We start from the raw sequence: 23,522 nt of genomic DNA, 5'->3' as shown, positions 1-23,522 counted from the left end.
TGTGATTCAGCATCCAATCAGTGTGGATGCGCTATTTTGAAATATCAAAATGCTATTTCAAATTGCATTTTGTGTCTAGACTTGTTATTTAGAAATAACTATTTCGAAATAACTATTTTGAAATAAGATATTTCAAAATAATGCTGTAGTGTAGACATACCCTGTATGAGGAATAAGGGTTATGTTGAGAGAAGCGTTTTCTCTCAAAATAACCGCATTTTAACAGTGTCTGTTATTTCGAAATAGCACCATAACGTGACTATGCAAATTAAGCGCAGGATATTTAAATCCTGGCTTCATTTGCAATTTCGAATGTCTTCATTTGAATCCCTCTTTTGAAAGAGTGTTCAATTATAGTCGTACCCACAGATTAGGAAGAGAATCCTCTATTTAACATTCACCTACTGTGGAGCTTCTTGAACTTTTTTTTGATGTGGTGCTGGCCACTCTCTGAGATAGTGTCTTATCCATGGACCACAGGTTTGAGCTTCTTTCTTTCTTTCTTTCTTTCTTTCTTTCTTTCTTTCTTTCTTTCTTTCTTTCTTTCTTTCTTTCTTTCTTTCTTTCTTTCTTTCTTTCTTTCTTTCTTTCGCCGTGTCCAGACTCAGGGGTTTTTTCGGGAAAAGTAGACTTTTCCCGAAAAAACTTCCCCTGCGTCCAGACTCAAGCCGCGTTCTTTCGAAATTATTTCGAAAGAACGCGGCTTTTCTTTCAATGGCGGTAAACCTCGTTTCACGAGGAAGAACGCCTTCCTTCGAAAGTTCCTCTTTCGAAGGAAGGCGTTCTTCAATGTAAAGAGGCCGTCTTCGAAAGAGAGCATCCAGACTCGCTGGGTGCTCTCTTTCGAAAAAGCGGATTTCTCTTTCGAAAGATCCGCCTGCAGTCTAGACGCGATCTTTCGAAAGAGGCTCTTTCAAAAGATGCTTTCGAGAGAGCCTCTTTCGAAAGAAGCCTGCAGTCTATAGCCTTTCTTTCTTTCTTGCTTGCTTTCTTGCTTGCTTGCTTTCTTTCTTCTTGGATCTGGACTTCCAACACTTTGGTCATCTGAAGGAAGTGGGTTGTGCCCAAGAAAGCTCATGATACCATCTACATGTTTTGTTAGTTTTTAAAGTGCTACTAGACCATTGGTTGTTTTTTAAGTTTTTCCTGTTGCAGACTAACTCGGCTACCCCTCTGAATCTTCCTATTAAGATAGCCATATCCTGTTTTTCATTTTGGATTATTTGCTATAATTGGTATTATGTGTCCTTTCTATATATTATTTGATTAAGGTTAAGCACATTTTGCAATTCTTAGTTTTAGTGATAATAGTCAAGAGTTAAAAAAAGGTTACTAGTGATTGTAGGTGATATAACTTTACGGTAACCAACTGGGAACTCTTTGAAGATTTCTGATTTTCAGAAAGTGCTGGGCATTCACCCCTTCAAATCAAGCCTTTGTATGATATTTAAAATAGGCTACACAATATTGCCATCACTTTTGAAAACCTGAAAAGTGAATGAAGATCTAAAACAATGTCTATGCCCACAAAACAGGTAGTGAGTAAAAGTTATCTTCTTGTATCTGCAAATGAGTCTACAAGAAAAATTAGGCGCTCACATTGAGAGCCTGCTTTCAAAAGTGACCTTATATCTCCACTGAAAAAAAATCTCTATTCTCTTTTGGTAGCCTATTCCATTGCCAGTTTAAGATGAAAGAAAAAAAATACTGCCGTATTGTAGAAAACAATCAGATAAAATGGTACATTACACAAAGCACAGAAACATACAAAAAGTCTTCTAAGAGATTTCTGAATGCTGGTGCTATGGACATTTTAGATACAGCTAGATACAAAAAAGGAGGGATATGCAGGCAGAGTTTCTTTCTGCAATCCATGTTTACTCCCATCTTTGCTTCCCTTGCCTGCCTCCTTCACACGTGCACTCTTTGAATTGCTCAGGAAACTGCCTGCTAATGTCATTACTGCAGTGACATGTGAGAATCAAATGATACTAGATTGCATTCCAAGTTCTATTTTGTACTTAGCCCCTCCTTCAGTTGCTGCCCACAAGATCAGTGAAATCCAGCAGCTGATTGCTTCTGCTAAAGCCATTAAATATAGAGGGCTTAGTTATATGATTGCTTCCATTATTATAAACAGCATACAGATATTAAAATTACTACAGAAATATTCTATGCAAATGAAGTTTAGGAAAATTCTACCACTGTCCAAGGATTTGCTTCTGCTTCCATTGAAATCAATAGGAGTTTGTCTTTAAGTACAATGGGAACAGAAACAGACTCCAAATCACGGTCAACTCAGCAAAATGGAGCTTTCCAAATAAAATATCCAAAGATGGCTATAAAAAGCAACATTCTAACTTATTTATCTCTTTGTTTTCTGATGATTTCCAGTCTTGCAATTTCTGCTATCTAGAAAGTGTTAAGAATATTAATAAATGTACTTATTCATAATGCCATCTAAGAGCAATATTAGCAAATAGGGTCTCTTCAAAAACAATCTATCATGTCTCTATGTTGTGGTCTTGTTTTATGCTAAACACAGACTGCCTCTCACTATATTTAGAAATAGCACTAGTTCCAAGACATCTGGTATATAATTTACAGGAACAGCAGCCTATGCTGTTCTGTAATCACAACAGCAGTAAAGTAAAAAAGAATTCATATTATTAAAGACTACAAATAATTATGACAAAAATTCATACAATACCTAAATCTCCATCTCCCCATGGCACATCCAGCCAATTGTAATTATAAATTCTACTCATTTCCTTTTGTGTGAAAATAAAAACCTGTCCCCACTAGCTGGGGCCAATCTTAATACACCTCAGCCATGTTTGGAAGGAGATCAGCAGCTTCTTGTAATATGAACTTTCACCTCTAAAACCTATGAGGTAAACACAATTTGAAGGCATCAGCTTAGGTGACAATAATAACCCACTTATTTTCTTATTAAAAAGCAGCACCTTCCATTTAAAATAGCTATATGAAAAAGTTAACATATTGGGAATATTAATTGCTTTCTATTATTTTTGATCCTGAAATCTCTACACAAGTGAAATTCTAAAGGAAATCAATGGAAACGTTGCCTGAATAAGGACTATAAAATCAAGCCTTAATTATCCATCTTTTACCTTGTAGAATGAGATGAACTTATGAAAATAAATTATTTTACAGGTATCCTCTCAACTCATTATAAATATATAGTCTTATGAGTGGGGATATAGGCAGTGATCACACAGACTGCTTTATTATATTTCAATACTACTTTTAAAAGTAAATAACATTGCTGCTAATTTGTGAACTTGAGTCAAATGTTGTTCTCATCAGTGAGAAAAACAGGATGGTGTTTTTGTGTTTTTCTCTTCTGGCTGTCTTCTTGCTGCTCACTACTGACTGGTAGAAATTCTTAATTATTAGATGTTTATATTGAATTTTGAGCTACTTTTAATGTTATTTTTTCCAACTTTGAATTAACCAAGCATATTGACTTTTTAAGGAAATGAATTAAAATCCTTTCTTTCACATAACAAAGCTTGAAAAAAAAAACTAGTTAGCCACTGTGGCCTGATTCAAAAATTATCATTATGATTATTGGCAATAAAGTAGTACCCAAAGGAACCTCAGCCGGCTCCTTGCCTGACCCACCCCCACTTGGCACTCAGGAAAGCTGACTGCTGCAGGGCCATGTGCTTCTGTGAATGCTGAGAGTGCAGGTGAGGGGGCGAAAGGCTTCTCACATAGCACCTGCCCCCCAGTAGTTCCCATTGCCAGTTTCTGGCCAATAGCAGCTTTCTGTTTGCAGGACAGGCAGCATACGAAGTGCTCCTCCCTCCTCATCCCCCAGTGTTCGCAGCAGCAAACATGGCCCAAAGGCAGAGGACCTGGTTAAGCAACCTGCAGGGTTGCTGGCTGGGGGCCAGGCAGATAAGGTCTCCCAGCTAGAGCTTGCCTCTGGCACCCCAGCCCCTCCCTTTCCCAACCTTCTGCCCCCCTCCAGTACCCATACTCCATGTATCCCAAACCAATAGTTAAACAGACATCGAGAGATTGACTAGTTTGTCCAAAATCAAAACAGAGGACTGTAAAAGCCAAAAAAGAATAGGTCTCTTGACCTCCATTTCTATGCCTTAACCACCAAGACTATCCTTTCTTCCCCATTAATACCTGCTGGTCCTTCCTAGTACGGGCCATATAATAGATTCCTCTTAATCCTCATGTAGACTCTCCAGACATTCTATATAAAACTTTCTTATACAGACCAAACCAAATTTCTGTGCTTTGTCCATAAGAGATTCAGTTTGATGGGATAGCCTACAAATTTTACTGTTTCTTGCCCTCTTCTCAAAAACTGTATGTAATCTGAAGAATGCAGTATCCCAATGCAGAACTTAGCAAATATTGAATCTGACCTTCCCTAAACCTGATGAATGCTTGGGCACTGGGTTTTCATATATCTTCCATGTAAAACACTTTGCTTTACCATTATTATAATTTGTAGGATATAATTACTACAGGCCTTGATCAGGTTGCAGCCCCACTGTGCTAGGTTCATTTCAAATATAGTAAACAGCAATCCCTTCTCTTAATGATTTTACAATCTAAAAAATAGTCCATCATAGTGTTTAAGTCCTGAAAGGTTTGCCAGATCATCTGGTTTGATCTAAGGATTCCTCTAAACTGTGTGGCCATGCAGCTTCCTAATAAGCCCTGTGCAGGAGCTTATAGCTGCCATGCAAGGAGCTGCCACATCGAAGGGAGAGGCATGCTCCTTTGGCCCCAGCAGGGAGCTGAGGCAGCAAGGGAGAAGATTGCTACATCAGCCCCAGCAGCAGTGCTGATTAAGAAAAGAGCGTTAGAGACTGGAGCCCCAAAATCCCTGTGTTCTGGGTCAGTCCTTCCTGGTGGAGGAGAGGGAAAAGATAGCTCTGCATACTGCCATTCCTCCTCCACCTCCGCCCTTGGCTAGACCCACGTCACTCCAAGCGCCAGGAAACTCTGTCCCTGCAGCTCCCATTTCCCTGGAATTGTGGCAAATGGGAACTGTGAGGCAGCACAGAGCCACCAAATGGGAATTGCAAGCAAGTGTCCCACATCCCAACCTCTACTCCAGCCCCGAGCCTCCTTCACCATTCCAGGTCCATCCTAGACCCCGTAGCCCAACCTTGAGTGTCTTCCTGCACCCTAACTCCTGGCCAGACCTCACATTCCCATCCCAACCTCCTACCCTGAGTCCGCTCTCACACTCCAAACTCCTTGGCTTCAGCCTGGAGCCCCTTCTGCACCCCAAACACCACATCCACAGCCTCCAGTCAGATTCCCCACCCTCACCATGGGCGGTGAGTTATATGGGCTCGTGGTGCCCATGCTCCAGCAATAGTCAGAGCCGGGGGCCCTTGTCCACCAATATTTGGAGCTGGGTCTCTCCCCCGGCCCTGCCTCAAGTGAGCCTTGGCCCCCACTGCTGCCTCCCCGCCCCCCACGTGTTCTCCTACCCCAGCCCCAAAGCATCTCCCCTGTCCCTGTCCTGGCCCTGCTGTGCGCAGCTTTCAGTCCGGCTCCCTCTTGCCAGTGAGCACTGCCAGTTGCTGCTGCCATGTGCAGCATTTACAGGTGAGCAGGGAGATGCCCAGGCGTGACGTCATGGCCCGGGACTTTAAAACTGCTCGGTGTGGCATCGCGCCGTGCAGCCTTGCTCCTGGTTCAGTGTCTGGGGACTTCTGGGGCCCGAGCGCAGAATCTGGCCCTGCAAAGTGGAAGGCAGAAGGTAAGGGGAAGGGAAAGGTAAGGTAAGGGGGAGGGGGAGAAAAGGGCTTGTGCGGAGGGGTATGGGGAGGGGGAAAGATAAGGGGAGAGGGAAGAAGGGGTTTGTGCGGAGGGGGAGGGGGAAAATAGGGGAAGAGGAAGGGGCTTGTTCGGAGGGGAGGGGGAAGAAAGTGGAAGGCACCAAGGGACAGCGTGGAGAAGAGACAAATGCCAAGGAGCCAAGTGCAGACAATGAGGAAAAGTGCAGGAGGGGAGGTGTCAGTGAGAGGGGGGACAGGGTGATGCTGGGAGAGAAGTGGAGAGGGGAAGGGCATTGGGAGCTAGAGGGGGAGGCGGAGGTGCTGGGAGAAGGCTTGAAAGAAGGGGTGGGCATGAGAAAGGCGGGGATGGAGCAAGTCGTGTGAGGGCACAGAGGGGCATGAGGGGAACGGAGGCAGAGGGTGGTGAGGGGGTGGGCATCAGGGAAAAAGAGGGCAAAGGGTGCAGGGGCAGTAAGGGAAGGAGGAGGGTGAAGAGCTAAGGGAAGGTGCAAGTGCCAGGGGTTTCTGGGGGTGAAGCAGAAGGGCAGACACCTGCAGAGGAGGGACCAGCACCAGAGGAGAGAAGCAGGGCAGATGTGTAGAGGGAGGTGTTAGAAGAGGGGATGAGGAGGGGTAGCTCACATGATCAGAGTGGGGCTACTGGAGCGGGAACGGGGCAGAGAAGGGCTGGTGGAGGGTGGCAAGCCGCAGGAGGGCTTAGGGCAGTGAGAAGGGCAGGAGTCAGGACAGCAGAGGAGGGTGAAGAGTTGGGGGGCAGCAGGCAGCAGGGGAGCTGATGGAGCAAGGGGAGGAGACATGGCAGCAGAGAGAAAAGGTAAAGGTTTATAAAATATTTATTAAGAACTTGGGTGCCACAGTGGCACATCCAAACAAGGCCTATGAACTCAGTACTGGTGCACAACACAAAATTCATTCTGGAGAAAACTCTTAGGCTATGTCTACACTGGCGGCTTCCTGCGCAAGAACATCTTGAGCAAGGATTCCTATGCAAGAAGTCTTGCGCAAGAACATGTCCACACTGCCATGGGCGAGCTGTGCTTTTGCGCAAGAGCATCCATGGCAGTGTGGACGCTCTCTTGCGCAAGAAAGCTCCGATGGCCATTTTAGCCATAGGGGTTTCTTGCGCAAGAAATCCCTGCTGAGGGTCCACACTGCCCTCTTGCACAAGAGAGCTTACACCTGTTAGAAAAGAGCATAGCTCTTGTGCAAGATGCCCTCTCTTACCACGCCGTACTGTAAATTTCCTTGCGCCAGAGCAGGCGGGCATTGTGGATACTCTGTGGGTTCTTGTGCAAGAACGTCTGTACTTGCACAAAAAGCCGCAAATGTAGACATAGCCTTAGAGGGAACCCAGCCTCTCTGCCCCCCAGTTAATGTCACACACATTGGGTTAATGTAATTGCAGGATAGTTTCACGAGGGGGGTTTGGTGGGGGCCAAACTAATCCCTGTTGGTAGGAGGATAGTGGGAAAAGTCCTTCGAGAGGGGTGACATGACACCTTTTATTCTGGTCATGTGTCCATCTTGCCTCGAGCGTGTTACCTCCAGAGGCCTGGTTAATGGGGGTCAGCGGGTGTGGCTAATGGGGGTTGAGGAGTAGTTAACGGGTTGGGGGTTGGCTAATGGGGCACCACCAAAAATTATACAAACCTGCCGCCCCTGACCCTCACCCCACTCTGAGTCCTCTCCCTCACTCCAACTCCTCTGTCCCACTCATGCCACAGATCATCCATGTGCAGAATGAATTTTGTTATATGTACCTGAATGGAGGATTCCACATACAGACATAAAAAATTATGTCCTGCCTATATATCACAAGGCACCAACACCACCCAGGACTCACACACTAACTTACCTAAAGATGATCCAAAGAAGAAGTGTTTGGGGTTCAGGATGAGGACCAAATTAGGGCAACATTTCAAGTATTGATATTACAGTGCTACTCTTACAAAACTGCACTGAATGGTGGAAATCTCACAATATCAAATAACCTAGAATGATTGACTTCTCATAAGATTAGTTATTCTTTTAAGACTTCTTCTATCTTAGTATGACATCTCTCTAGCACTGTTGTTTTCCAAGACATCATCTCTATCCAAATTCACCAAGAGAAAAGAGCACCTTCCACTTTTGAATCCAAACTGTTAAGCCAATGTTAAACACTTTAAAAAATCCCGGTTTATCAATAGATAAGTGGTGTCCATAAATTTAGTGAAGATAGTACAGCATGAGAGCACAGAAAAAGTATAAGTAGGCTATATAATTTATAAACAGTGTAACACTAGCAAACCAGGTGCTAGCTCATGCTAAAGCCCTAGGCCTCACTGAACACTTACAAAAGCATTGCTGAAAGTGAGACCAATCCACATATGTACTGTATAGAAAAGGTGATTGTTAAATGTATAAGAACATATTTGGTGTTTAAACTTCGTAAAAACTAATGGAATGTTACATACATTATTTTCACTTATCTACATCCTGTTATAATGTAATAGCAAACATATAATTAACTTGGCAAATGAGAAAGAAGTCTTGTGTAATGCAAATGAAGAACTTTAACACTGCATTTGAAAGCAAGTGGTTATATGATGATCAGAGATCAAAGACTTTAAATGTGCTTCTGTCTCTGCCAATGAAAGAAAGAGTCTAAGTGCATACTGACCCAGTCAGCTTGTTTTCTGTAAGAAGCAGTATGCATGGACTCAAGGAGAAAATTATTCATCCCTGGATCATTTGTATTCTAACGGGACAGAATAACTGAACATAAGATAAGAATATAAGAACAGCCATACTGAGTAAGACCAAAGGTCCATTTAGCCCAGTATCCTGTCTGCTGACAGTGAACAATGCTAGGTGCTCAGAGAAGGAATGAACAGAACAGGTAATCATCACGTGTCCTCACCCGTTTCCCATTGCCAGCTTCTGACAAACTGAGGCTAGGGGCATCATTCCTACCTATCCTGGCTAATAGCCACCGATGGACCTATCCTCCATGAATTTATCTAGCTCTTTTTTTTAACCTGGTTAAAGCCCTGGCCTTCAACGTCCTCTGGAAAGGAATTCCATGGGTTGACAGTGTGTTGCATGAAGAAGTACTTCCTTTTGTTTGTTTTAAACCTGCTTCCTATTAAATTTGGTGACCCTTAGTTCTTACGTTATGGGAACAAGTAAATAACTTTATCTTATTCACTTTCTCCACACCAGTCATGATTTTATAGACCGCTATTATATTCCCCCTTAGGCTACAACTACATTGTAGCCTTCTTCCAGAAAAGCTTATGCAAATGAAGCGTGGCATGGAATATCGCTGTACTTCATTTGCATAATTAATTAGCAGCCATTTTTGCACAAGAGGCTTTTGCACAAAAAGGAGCAGTGTCAATGTCTCCTTTTTGCCTATGTCTCTGGCCTGAGCTCATCAGTCAGCATCATATAAGTATCTTAGGAGATCACTGCATTAAAATGCAAATGCTTAAGTATTATCATGGAATGGTATGTAACTTTTTAAGGGAGAAACAGAACTAATGTAAAAACTACAACGTGTTACCTGCTTCAAAGGACTCTAAAAAACAATGGAGCAGAGAAGACAACTTACAATTGAGGTGAATTTTTAGGAAATACTTTGGAAGAAGGGAATGCAAATTACTCACTTCCAGAGCCATCCTTTTAAAGCAGCAGGTTGGAGAGAAGCCTAATTATCTGGCTGATTATCTATTAATGGACTCTTTAAAGCCACAAACTAGATAAAGGAGGGACAGCCCTACTGATGGAGAAGCTAGTTGTGAGAGAAAGCTGTTATGGACTGGTTACCACAGAAAAAATCCTTGTGTGAGGATTGAACTACTAAACACCTGAAAATACTCTAGTCAAAAGGCAGAGACACACAGGTCTATGAGTTCTATGAGTTTACTCCAGAGAGGTGATGGCTGAGCATCCTGCGGGGGGGGGGGGCAGGGAGACAAGTACAGTTGGCCTGAACTATGAGGCTGTGTCTAGACTGGCAAGTTTTTCCGCAAAATCATCTGCTTTTGCAGAAAAACTTGCCAGCTGTCTACACTGGCCACTTGAATTTCCGGAAAAGCACTGACGATCTCATGTAAGATCGTCAGTGCTTTTCCGGAAATACTATGCTGCTCCCATTCAGGCAAAAGTCTTTTTCCGAAAGACTTTTGCGCAAAAGGGCCAGTGTAGACAGCACAGTACTGTTTTCCGCAAAAAAGTCCCGATCGCGAAAATGGCGATCGGGGCTTTTTTGCCAAAAACCGCGTCTAGATTGGCCACGGACGCTTTTCCGCAAAAAGTGCTTTTGCAGAAAAGCATCCTGCCAATCTAGATGTGCTTTTCCAAAAATGCTTTTAACGGAAAACTTTTCTGTTAAAAGCATTTTCGGAAAATCATGCCAGTGTAGACGTAGCCTGAAAGTTTATATTCCTGGTCCAAAATATCTATATTGAATTCCCTTTTCCAGGTTTCTACACATGTACCACATTTGAAAAAACATTATTATTATTATTTATTTATTGTATTATGCTTTTGCCCTTAAAGAAATTAAAGCTCTTTTTAGTATAATCGCTGCTATTTCTATTCTTGAATATATCTTAATTGTCAATATCAACAGTAGTGAAGGTTATCACCATAACACTATTTAAGTATTCTTACATTTTGCCCTACTTCACAACTGTGTTTTATATTTTAATTTTTTTATGCCAAATGTACCCTTTAGGGTGTAACTCAAAACTTTCCCTTTTAGCTCTGTGTCCTTTTTCTCTATTATTTTAACATACACTGTTGTATCAAACATTTGCTGTTTTTTTCTAAAATCAATGCTGCTAAATGTTGATGTTTTTATTCTCCTTTTTTCTCATTTTAATCCTAATTAGAGTATGATTACTATTTTAAAAAATACTCTACCATGTTTATTCCTCCAAAAGTGTTAATCCAGTCTGTCTCTGATAAGTGTTTTATTTTTCTAATTTCTGCTTTAACTATCATGTAACAAAACACTTCTAAAATATTCCCATCATATCCTCAGGCTTATTATTTAAGATATCCCTTCTCAAAATGTCCCAGTTTATGTCCAGGTAATTTTAAATACCTCTACATTCTATTTTGTTTTTCATTTCATAATTTTTCTCTTAATGTTAGTGTCTAGTCTGTTGTTACATTTGAACAGATTATCTGTGGTAAATTCCTAAAATCAATGTACTCTATTCAGTATCTGTACTAAAAAATATAATGGTTCTACATTGCCTGTACTTATTCGAAAAGTTTCCTTAGCTACTTTCAAGCCTCCCTTAACATATAGTTACTTATTCCCTTGAATTCCACTTCTTCGGATCAGGATTACTCTTTGTTTTTAAAGTTACAGACTAACAACACAACTGCCCCTCTGAGACACTTGTAAACAGTCAGCTCTCAGCATTTAGTTACATTGACTTTTGTTTCCTTACTACAAATAAGGCAGATAAACAAGAAAACATACTGTGGATGAGTTTGCAACATTAGAAAACGTACAGTCCAAAAATTACATTAAGCTGTATTATCTCTGTAGTAACCCATGCAAGTGTAATACACTATCACTAATTATTATAAGCATGATTTTAATTACAAATGTGATTATTGAAAATTCAGTTTAAGTTAGCATGCTAAAAAACTGGGTCAGCTTGATATATTTTCGTGCACTGTCAGCTTGTGAAATGGCTGCTATACTAACCTTGGCTGGTCAGAATACCCCAGCAAGCTTTTCGTTTTGCAGGACACTCCCCTATACTTTCTAGGCTTCTTTTTACGAGATTCTGGTTAGTGCAGCTCCTCTGAATAGCAGTACTTGTGATCATAATTAGTTATTTTTTCTCTTGCAGAGTCTGTTTACCATTAGTGCAGGTTCTGTACTGAGGAACATCCACGGATGGATTTCTAACTACTGTTTTCTACCCCTACAGATTTTCACAAAGGATCTTGTTGTACTTACTGTAGAAGGCTAGCTACAATGCTGAAATCCAGTGAGTGCACAGTGGGGGAAGGGAAGGATAGCTCTAGCATTTTCTATTTTTAAAATGGAGAAAAAAATCAGCTTAGATACAGCATGAGTCTTAACTACTTACTGATGTAAGTGGAAAGAACGTAGTCTTTTTTATTGTTATTAGACCAGGGAAGTAGCTGATTATTAAAACATAACACCGTTCATGCTTTAAATGAAGTTTGCATACTAAACAGCTAAAAATAGAAAAAAATATGAGTGTGTTAATAAAAGAATTACGATTCTGATAGATGACAGCCTTAAATAGTGAACCCACCCACCCTCAGTAATAAATACTGTCTCATGACCAGCTTCAATTACTATAAATCTACAGTTGATAAAGAATTTGCATAGGACTTGAGAATTATTCAACAATGCAACACTAATTGTGTATGTAGAGCACAATATTGGATAGAAATAAACTAGAAAAATCTTCCTGAATAAGCAAATGCTTTCATATGGCAGCAGAAATGGTGTAATTGGTAACTTTGCAGGTGGTGTCCAGATATGATAGTAAGATTGTAATCATCTGAAGGAGTCCCAAGTCACTAGTTTTTGATAACAGGGTAAATAGTAACAAGGACAACAAACTAAGAACAAGGCTCCTGGCTTGTAATGCTGGAAACAAATCTGCATGGATAGGCAAAAAGCACAACTAATCCCTGATAAAATGACAGCATGGATTAACTAGAGCAGTGATCTTATTACTGTAGTAATATGTTGACATGCTGTTTAAAAACACTTTTCTCACAGTCTTGTTTTATTAATGTGCAAGCTAACCTGTTCATCAACACTTTTAAAATTACACTATTACTTTGCATTAATATTAATATTAATCAGTTAACCCTCAAAATACCCATTTTACACATACATTCACATAAATAAAAATAATCAAACAAGTTAGCATCTCACAATTCTATACCAAATATAGAAACATAAGATCATTAAAGTAGATGACACTGTCCCACCAATCAGTGAGATATTTTTATCTGTCTTGAAATTAAATTGAGTTTAGAAATATCAAATTGCATTTTTGCCTCTTTTTTCCCTTTATTTCTCTCAAACAGAACTTAAAAAAATGGATAGACTAAAAGTAGCAGGCACAAGAGAGTAAGGGGAGGACATGGCAGAGGGCACAATGAATAGATCCACAAAGGGGATGGAGAAGTGGGTCACTCTGGGTCCTGTGTGAAGTTCTGGACCCTATACCTGTCCTGGATGGCATGCCCTCGCTGATGGGGACATGGGCTGGGGGCTGCACCTGGTCACCCAATACCCTGCCCAGGCTTACATCTGTGCTGTTGGCCATATAACATTGCCTGCTATGGGAGGACTAAGGCAAATTTGGAGATGGGTCCCACAAGCCCCCCACCCCACCCCGTGCCACCCTTAGCTGTCCCAGACATCCAATAAGAAATAGGATTGTCGATCTTCTAGGATTGTCCTTGAATTTCCCAGAATTAAAGATTAACCTTTAATTAAAGAAGTATGTTATGTGATGAAGTATGTCCAATCAAAATTAGCAACTCTATGCAAAGGAGGGGGAAAAGCCAAAGTGTTACCCTTCCCCTCCCCCCCCCCCGAAAAAAGGAGCTAGGCACCCACTAGAGGTACCTTCCTCTGTTCGAGGTTCACAACTGTGAACCTTATTCTGGGCTAAGGTGCTTAAGCCAGATCAACTTTTTTCACAAGCCCAGAGGTTACAGCCGTGACCTAGGATATGAGAGCTATGGGTGCAAATCTTTCTTTTTCCTGGTGTAGAGCAGAGATTTGAACCCATATCTCTCGCTCCTGGTCTATACTAGGGGATAAATTCTAATTAAGATATACAATATTAGCTACGTCAATTGTGTAGCTGAAGTTGAAGTATCTTAACTTGAATTTTAGCGCCATCCACACTACGAAAAGTCAAAGGGAGCACACTCTCCCTTCAACTCCGCCCCCCAACTTACTCCTCATATAAGCAGGATGACCAGCATTGATGGGAGTGCCCTCTCAGTTCAAATTAGCATGTCTTCACTAGACCCACTAATTCAAACCCTGGAAGATCAACTGCGGCTGCTTCAATCTTATCTGTAGCATAGACAGGGCCTCACTTCCTAGGAGAATGCCCTAAACTATAGAATTCTGGGGTAGGGCTCTCTCTCTCAAATATTTAAATAGCTATTGAGCCAGAGAGATTGTGAATGAGAATGACTCTAGTCTAGTGGTTCGGGCACTCCCCAAGGAAGGGAGAGACCTAGGTTTAAGACCCTGCTCATCAACAAGCAGAGGTGAGATTTGAGTGCATATTTACTACATTGCCATGGGTGACTACTCTAACCACTGGACTATCAGGTAAAGGGGCAGCACACTCAGTATTTTGTGAGGTTCAATCAATAGGTGGCCTCTGAGCACACCTACCACACGAAGAAGATGCAGGGGGAATGCTGAGTTTGTGACTCCAACCAAAGGTTAGTCATGATTTAGAGGCCAGGCATCAGGACTCAGGCAGATTCGTGTGTGTCCATGGGTAGAAATTTAGGCATCTAATGGATTTTACTGATATAAACAGAGGCACCAGCCAAGCAGAGATTTTGAGGATCTACATTAATCAATTAGGTACCCTGAAGTGGCAGTTAAGTGGCTAAATCCCTTTGTGGAGCTAGTCAAGGGGTCTTGCACATTTGAACTAAATGTATATGCAGTCATGGGGCCTCGCAGTCTTAGTACATAAAGAGCCCAAAGGAATTAGAAGTGAGAAGTACATCTCATACCATCCTGGCCAGCAGAGCAAAGCTAATGTAGAGGAGAGTACATGCTTCATTCTCTCAAAGATCTTGCAGCTCCTATACATGTATTTTCCTCTGAAGGATTCTCATTGAGTGAGCCAGAATACCTTCAATGTTCCCTCAAATTTTTTATGTATTATTTATACCAATATGGAGATGATGTGCAACACATCACCTCCATATTGGTGCAAATAACAAAACTCTTTATGCATATGGACAATCTGTGGCAGGGCTGAAGCTGAAGGCTTCAGAGTGTGAGAGGAGGCTCAGGGTTAGGGGAGATGAGGACTCTGACTGGGGGTGCAGGCTCTGGGTGGGGCTGGAGAAGAGAGATATGGAAAGGATCGCAGGGGTGGAGCAGAAGGGTTGGAGTGCAGAGGTGAAGGCTGTGGCTAGGGGTGAAGGATCTGGGATGGGGGTGGGGGTGAGGCATTTTGGGTACAGGCTCCCTCTGGAGAAAGGGCTCCCACCAGGACTCTCTCAGGGTATGTCTACACTACAACGTTAATTCGAACTAACTTAGTTCAAATTAGTTAATTCGAACTAAGCTAATTCGAACTAATGCATCTAGAACTAAAAACTAGTTCGAATTAGCGTTTTGCTAATTCGAACTAGCACGTCCACATTAAGTGGACCCTGAACCAGGCTTAAGGATGGACGGAAGCAGTGCTGGCAGGGCATCAGAGGAGGACTTAGAGCGTGGAGATGCTGTCTCAGGCTAGCCGAGGGCTGTGCTTAAAGGGTCCCGACCCCCACCCCGGACAGACAGTTCTCAGGGTTCCCCGCTTGAAAAGCAGTCCTGGCTTGGAGTGCCCTGAGTGCCCACACTGGGCACATCACAGCACTCGGCCATCAGCCCGGCTGCACTTGCCGCAGGCTGCCATCTGGGGAGAGGGGGCAATTGGGGGGCTGCAGGAGAGCTTCCACCCCCAGAAGCCCGCAGAACCAGCCCAGTCCTCCCCATCGGGGGCTCATGCCCCATTCCTCCCTCACCTCCTTCCATTTACCCTTCCCTAGCCCCACAGTAACATGGAATCTGTCTTTATTGAACAAAACTGGGGGAGACTGGGAAAAGGAGGTGGGAGAGGGGAAGAGAGAGGCTGGGAGAGGGGAGGGCAACTAAAATGATCAGGGGTTGGGAACAGGTCCCATATGAAGAGAGGCTAAAGAGACTGGGACTTTTCAGCTTAGAAAAGAGGAGACTGAAGGGGGATATGATAGAGGTCTATAAAAGCATGAGTGGTGTGGAGAGGGTGCATAAAGAAAAGTTCTTTATTAGTTCCCATAATACACAGTTCCATGTGTGTCAGCCCTAACACCCTGTGTGGGGGTTATTAAGCAGTTGTGCCACCACATGTCACATCGCTTAGAAGCAGGGGACTCAAACTCATTTTACCTTAAGGCCAGTGCCAATCCTCAAATCCTGTGGCTCTGGGGAGGGAGAAGGAAGGGTTCTGTGCCTGCCCCCCTGCATGTCTCCTAGTCTCACCTGCTGTTGCATGCATTCCCCTCCTCATGCATCCCTCAGCCTCACCTGCTCCCCCTGGGCAAATAAAGTGCCCTGGGGCCCCCTGCTGCCACTACCAGCAGCACAGTAGGGCTAGACTGGCTTCTGGATGCTAGCTGCTGGCCCGGGGAAGTTGTGTGTAGAGCTGTCTCTTCTGTAGACCATCGTGGTGAAGCACAGTAACTTGGCTGGCCTGGGTGGTGGCAGAGTGGTACAAGCTGCTGTGTCACTCTGCTTCTTTGTGGCTCCCATTGCCATGGTGAGTCCGGGGGCAGGCATCCCTGCTGCTATCCCATATCAGGCCCCTCCAGTAATGCCTGAGGCCACGTCCCGCAGAGAAGAGAGTTTGAGCAAAAGGGTTCAATGCAGGGAAGAGGAAGGACCTGGGATGGGAGGATGTGGGGCAGAGGGTGGAGCAGGGGTTGGATTTTGGGGAAGGATTTGGAACATCCCCCCACCCATGGGCCACAAGGACTCACATTCTGGCAATGGGCTGGATTGTGGAACTTCTTGGGCCATAGATGGCCCACTGGCCATGAGTTTGAGATCACTGGCTTAGAGGAAACTTAGTTAGGGACCACATCAAAAGGAGGACATATCTCTACAGACAAGGGCTTGACTATAAAAGCCAGAACAAAACCCTACACTTGATGGAGGGTAGGTGCATTATAAATTTAATTATAATATTAATAAAGTTCCTTGTTAAATTGGCAATATTCTTAAACAACTAACTGAATTATACATGAGTGAGAATGTCAATAATTTCCCCATCTTTCATGACTTTGGCATTCTTCTAGCTTTCACAAACCCTTTTGACTGTGTTTCCATTTGAAGGGGAATCCAGATGCTTTTGAGAGGAAAAGCAAAGCTACAGATGAATTTGTGATCTAGGATAGGATGCTATTGTTGAAGAAGGGCTGTTGGTTAGGAAGGAAGTCCAGTCTTACATACTTTTAGGGGAGCAATGAGTGCATTTGTCAGCTGAAAATGAGGTTGGCTAGCTTCTCAGGGCAGTTAAGCAAACAGATTTATCAGCTTGGAAGGAATTCAGGTCAGTGTGTTTTCTAAACCTCTGCTATGTTGTCTATGTAATCGTCAGCAAAGGGTGTGGCTAGCAGGAGCAGTAGCAATGAAGTTAGCAGGCACCGTTTGCAGCTAGAATACAGCTGGCAACTGCTGCTGCTTCAGAGGAGTTGAATTGGGATGCCAGAGAAGCATTTTCTCCCTCTTCCCCAAAGAATTTGGCAATGGAGCAGGAGGAAAATATGTGAGAAGAGAGTTGGGATGGCTCAAAAAGCTGGCGTCCTGAAAGCAGGGATGCTGAGAGGTATAGCTCCTTTCCCATAGATAATCAATTAGATAATGAATATGACTGTCCTTATTTTCTACCAACTTCATCAACATATTTTAGATACTTTGGAGGATGTGAGAATATAACACACAAAGAGGTGTGAACATTCTCCTAACTATTTTAAAGGATACAGAATTTATCCTATAGAGCATCCTTGAAATTTACACCTTCTCTGAATGTGTTAGTGCACAACTGTTTTTCTTATGGGCAAGAGTCATACTGAAGCTGTGAAATGGCTCTTTCAAGACTGACAGCAAACTCTTCTCAAAAATAAAATTTTTAAAAGGAAATGATTAGTGGCCTAAAGTTTTCAGTTGGAAACATAAAAGAAAAACACACAGGTGCCAAATGTATGCAAAGGAAAGATGGATTTGTGGTTCACCACTGGGACACAGGACACCTGAGTTCCATTCCCAACTCTGCTATGCTCTTCATGTATTATTTTGCACAAATCACTACTCAGTTTTGCTATTTTTAAAACAGGAATAATATTTCACTTTCTCTTTGGGCAGTTGTGAAGATCAAGCCATTAATATTTTTGAGGTGCTCAGATACTACTGTGAAATGTACCAGATAAAAGACATTTAAACACCTTCAAAATCCTTTAATAAAAACATTTGATTAAACATCCATTTATAAGTACTATATGTTCAGCTGTTGTGATGGACAAGCAATTAATTAATTATTTTTATGTCAGTGTTATCTATGACTGTGATGCTGTGACCATCAGAGCAAAATAATCTAGGGGAAGGGGCACAGTCTGAAACATGTGAGTATGGAAACTAACTAAAGGATGTTATTCATAGGTATGGAATGTTGACACACTTGATTTTCCTAATCTAACTGGTAAACATGATATAATTCCCTGGCTCATATTCCAGTGTTCCTGTCAACATCTGTGAAATTTAAAAAAATATTTCCCATCCATTTCAGCAGAAAAGCATTTTATTTTGAAAGAAGTTGCGACAAGGGGTCGCCTACCTCCACTTGGTGGGACACGCCCCCCTGCACTCGGGGTTCGGGACGGGGAATACATTTGCCCGATGGCCTCAGGCCACTGAGGGCTTGCTGCGTATGCGCGCTAGTGACCTCACAAGAGGGAGCTTTAGGATCCTGGGGAGGGTTGTGCTGCGGCGGGAGGCATCCGGCCGCACAAGAGAGTGGACCGGGGCACTTTTGAGGAGACACAAGAAGGGAGGCGGGGGGAGGCTGTTGCATGAGTGATGTCATCCTCAGGGGCCAGGCAAAAGACTGGTGGTGGGGGATTTAAAAGAGGGCCGACTCCCAAAGAGAGGAGAGGGGACCCCAGCTGGGGTAGTTGGTTGTACTTTCCCTCCTCTCTCCCCCTCCCGGAAGGTGCCGTGGCTATGAGGAGAGAACCAAGGAGCGCCAGGAAGCCAGCGGGCCAGTGTAGCAGCCTCAGGTAGTGGCGAATGGCTGTTCTCGAGTGAGGAGCATGGGACTGAATTTGAACTTTGAATGACCAGGAAGACTTGAGTATCACAGAGGGTAAAGTATCAGAGGGATAGCTGTGCTAGTCTGAATCTGCAAAAGCGGCGCGGAGTCCTGTGGCACCTTATAGACTAACTGAAGTGTAGGAGCATAAGCTTTCGTGGGCAAAGACCCACTTCGTCAGATGCATGTAGTGGAAATTTCCAGAGGCAGGTATAAATATGCAGGCCAGAATCAGACTTCAAAGAGAAACTGCTGAGCTACAGTTCATCTTCAAGTTTGACACAATCAACTCTGGATTAAACAAAGACTGTGAATGGCTTGCTAACTACAAAAGCAGCTTCTGCTCTCTTGGAATTCACACCTTCAGATCAGCTATTAGAAGTGGGTCTCATCCTCCTTGATTGGATCCACCTCATCATCTCCAGCCTGATTCTGGCCTGCATATTTATACCTGCCTCTGGAAATTTCCACTACATGCATCTGACGAAGTGGGTCTTTGCCCACGAAAACTTATGCTCCTACACTTCAGTTAATCTATACGGTGCCACAGGACTCTTAGCCGCTTTTACAGAGGGTAAAGAAAGACTAAAAGGCAGCACAGGGCCTGTTCAGAACCAGACTGGGGGTCTCGGTAGGACCTGCCCTGTCACAGAAGTATTTAAGACAAGTTTCAAAGTGTATTTAACAATAGAAATTTTGTTTTGATATAATTTATAGGAAAATGGGCTCTGCTATTATTTTAATTAAAATAAGGATTATTTTTGTAAAGTTTTGTGCCTTAGTATTAGTACATTAATTGCTACCTTATTCTAACTCCAGATGAATAAATAACATTGAATAAAGTGAGCTTTCTAAATAGAATTCTTTAAATGAGCTATTAAGATCAATGAAAAAAGTGAAAGCTCTTTTATCTGGCATGCATGAGGAATAGGAGTTGCTGATTAATTGAATGTGCGAGATAATAAATCTTATTGCTCTGCTCAGCACATCTGGCTTCCACAGCTCAAGGAAGACTGAAGGGAAAGGAGGCGGCTACTGATGACATCAGCTGGCAGTGCCAGCTGGCAGAAATCCTACAATGGCAGGCTTGACAGGCACAAGTCAGACATATGTGCCTGTAGACATGGTGGTATTGTGGCTAGAGACAAGGCCAGTTAAAGTTTTCTGGTTAACAGTAGGAATATCAAGTCCCAGTTGATCAGTTAACTGGTTAAATGTTACACAATTCATAAGCTTCTGGAAAATCACTGACACAAAATAGTATTGTGATTATGAATAGTATTGAGGTCAGTAATTTTAGTAATTTTGCACAAAAGATTAGATATTTATACAGATAATATCCTCAATTACATGAGACGGAGCTGAAATATATAATTACTCATGTTTCAGAATTTAAGACCTAGTGTTTAACTGGTTAACCAATTAAATGGGATCCGGGCGGAGGACCACTCCAGGCCAGCTGAAGCAGTCCCCATCCTGTGGGGCTCCCACTCGCAGCCCTGCGCTGGGGCTGGTTGCCCGCATGGGTGCCAGGGCTGCTGCTGGCTCTACCAGCTTGCAGCTCCAAAACAGGGCCTGGGACTGCCACCAGCTCACAGTTCCCAGACCTCACTGGAGCAGCCCTTGTCTGCATTTCACATCGCTAGTTAACAGAGTGCCAGAGACACTTTTACTGTGATTAAAATTACTTTGAACTTGTATGGTACATTACTTGAAAAAATCTGAGTTCTTTATAGATATTCAAGAATTATGCCTCATAACATCCATAGATAATAACTCAGTTTTATAGGTTGCAAAACTGAGGCAAGGAGAAATTGAGTCGTGCCTGTGGTCTCACAGATAATTTGAGATAAAGTTGGGAATAGAACATAAGTTTCTCAACTCCCAAAAGATTATTCTTTCTCCTTAATAACAATGACACATTGAATATACATAATCCCAACATGGTGCTTTGCCAAGGAGTGAGAGTCCCTGATGATGCGGTCATTGGGCACTGGCCTACACTCTAGTACATGACAGCCTTCAGGAAACGCTCCACCCCCCGAGATTTCGGAGCTTTTGGGGATCTATTGGACATCAGGTGCCCTGGCCATGCCCTCTTTTCCCAAACTTATTTATCTAGGCATTTATATGGCCTCCATGACCTGTGTCTGAGGGTATGTCTGCGCTGCCCATGCTACAGTGCAGCCATGTCACTACAGTGCTCAGGGGCGGCCCATGACTATAGGCCGACTTGGCTGTCGCCTAGGGCGCCGCCTTCAACAGGGCGCCCGGGGTGCCCGATGATGACGTCACTCCATTGACGGCCATGCAGGCGGGGGGCACCGATCGTACATTCCATCTGGGGCGCCAACTGCCACAGCCCACCTCGGGCCACTCCTGACAGCACTGTAATATGGGAGGTATAGCCAAAGTTTCATAGATCATTGATCACAGAATCATAGAATATTAGAACTGGAAGGGACCTCAGGAGATCATCAAGTCCAGTCCCCTGCCCTCACCAAGCACCGTCTAGACTATCCCTGATAGATGTGTATCTAACCTGCTCTTAAATATCTCCAGTGATGGAGATTCCACAACCTCCCTAGGCAATTTATTCCAGTATTTTACCACCCTGACAGAAAATGTTTCATAATGTACAACTTAAACTGCCCCAACTACAATTTAAGCCCAGTGCTTCTTGTCCTATCATCAGAGGCCAAGGAGAACAAATTTTCTCCCTCCTACTTGTGACACCCTTTTAAATATTTGAAAACCACTGTCATGTCCCCTCTCGGTTTTCTCTTTTCTAAATTAAACAAGCCCAATTCTTTTAGTCTTCCCTTATAATTCATGTTTTCTAGCTCTTTTATAATTTTTGTTGCTCTTCTCTGGACCTTCTCCAATTTCTCCACATCTTTCTTGAAATTTGGTGCCCAGAACTGGACACAATATTCCAATGAGTCCTAATCAGTGCAGAGTAGAGTGGAAGAATGACGTCTCATGTCTTGCTCACAACACTCCTGCTAATGCACCTCAGAATCATGTTTGCTTTTTTTGCAACAGTATCATACTGTTGACTCGTATTTATCTTGTGGTCCAATCTGACCTCTACATCTCTTTCTGTAGGACTCCTTTCTAGACAGTTGCTTCCCATTCTGTATGTGTGAAACAGTTTGTTCCTTCCTAAGTGGAGTACTTTGCATTTGTCCTTATTAAACTTCATTCTATTTACCTCAGATCATTTCTCCAGGTTGTCCAGATCATTTTTAAATTACGACCCTATCTTCCAAAGCAGTTACAACTCTTCCCAACTTGGTATCATCTGCAAACTTAATAAGCATACTCTCTATGCCATCACCTAAATTGTTGATAAAGATATTGAACAGAACTGGTCCCAAAACAGACCCCTGCAGAACCCCATGACAGTGAACTGTTAATAACTACTCGCTGAGAACAGTTATGCAGCCACCTATGTACCCACCTTATAGTAGGCCCATCTAAGTTGTATTTGCCTAGTTTATTGATAAGAAGGTCATGCGAGACTGTATCAAATGCCTTGCTAAAGTCTAGTACACCATGTACACCACTTCTCCCTTACCCACAAGACTTGTTATCCTATCAAAGAAAGCTATCAGATTGGTTTGACATGATTTGTTCTTTACCTGTCATTTTATTATCTTCCAGATGTTTGTAGATGAATTTTTTAATTACTTGCTCCATTATCTTTCTTGGCACAGAAGTTAAACTGACTGGTCTGTAGTTTCCTGGTTTGTTCTTATTTTCCTTTTTTAGACCTGGGCACTATATTTGCCCATTGCCAGTCTTCTAGAATCTCTCCTGACCTCCATGATTTTTCAAAGATGATAGCTAAAGGTTCAGATACCTCCTCTATCTACTTCTTAAATACTCTAGGAAGCATTTCATCTGGTCCTGGTGCCTTACAGACATCTAACTTTTCTAAGTATTTTTTAACGTGTTCTTTTTTATTATTTTATCTTTTGGAACTACCCCATTTCCACTAGCATTCATTATGTTAGGCATTCCTGTATCATCAGACTTCTAGGTGAAGACTGAAGCAAATACGTCATTAAGCACCTCTGCCATTTCCATGTTTCCTGTTATTGTTTGTTTCTCCCTCTTCACTGAGCAATGCGCCTACCCTGTCCTTGGTCTTCCTCCTCCTTCTAATATATTTATAGAATGTCTTCTTGTTACTCTTTACGTCTCTAGATAGATTGAGTTTGTTTTGTGCCTTTACCTTTCTAATCTTGCCCCTGCATACCTGTGTTTTTGCTTATATTCATCCCTTGTAATTTGACCTAGTTTCCACTTTTTATATGACTCCTTTTTGATTTTTGGTTCATGCAAGATCTCCTGGTTAAGCCAAGGTGGTCTTTTGCCGTACTTTATATCTTTCCTATGCAGTAGAATAATTTGATTTTGGGCCCTTAATAATGTCCCTTTGAAAAACTGCCAATTCTCTTCAGTTGTTTTTCCTCTTAGTCTTGCTTTCCCTGGGACCTTTCCTACCAGCGTTCTCTGAGTTTACTAAAATCTTCCTTCCTGAAATCCATTGTCTCTATTTTGCTATTCTCCCTTCTACCATTCCTTATAGTCATGAACTCTATGA

General features: G+C 42.7%; 1 protein-coding gene across 3 annotated transcripts in view; it reads right to left on the bottom strand.

Annotated features, from left to right (window-relative positions):
* Window positions 1-23,522, bottom strand: part of ASB5 (ankyrin repeat and SOCS box containing 5) — a 63,340-nt gene that overhangs the window by 17,526 nt on the left and 22,292 nt on the right. Inside the window, exon 1 of one of the 3 annotated variants that reach the window (XM_006131595.5) lies at window positions 11,521-12,018. The exons of 1 other annotated variant lie outside the window; for it this stretch is intronic. In XM_006131595.5, coding sequence (XP_006131657.1) covers window positions 11,521-11,644 — 124 coding nt within the window. In that variant the 5' untranslated portion in view covers window positions 11,645-12,018. Of the gene's footprint in view, window positions 1-2,710; window positions 2,888-11,520; window positions 12,019-23,522 lie in introns of those variants that run through there. One more of the 3 variants, XM_025188911.3, reaches the window with a different exon arrangement.

Source organism: Pelodiscus sinensis, chromosome 4 (assembly GCF_052426305.1).
Source record: "Pelodiscus sinensis isolate ZL-2025 chromosome 4, ASM5242630v1, whole genome shotgun sequence".
NCBI classification, from domain to species: Eukaryota; Metazoa; Chordata; order Testudines; family Trionychidae; genus Pelodiscus; species Pelodiscus sinensis.
This window is presented reverse-complemented; position numbering and strand designations above follow the sequence as displayed.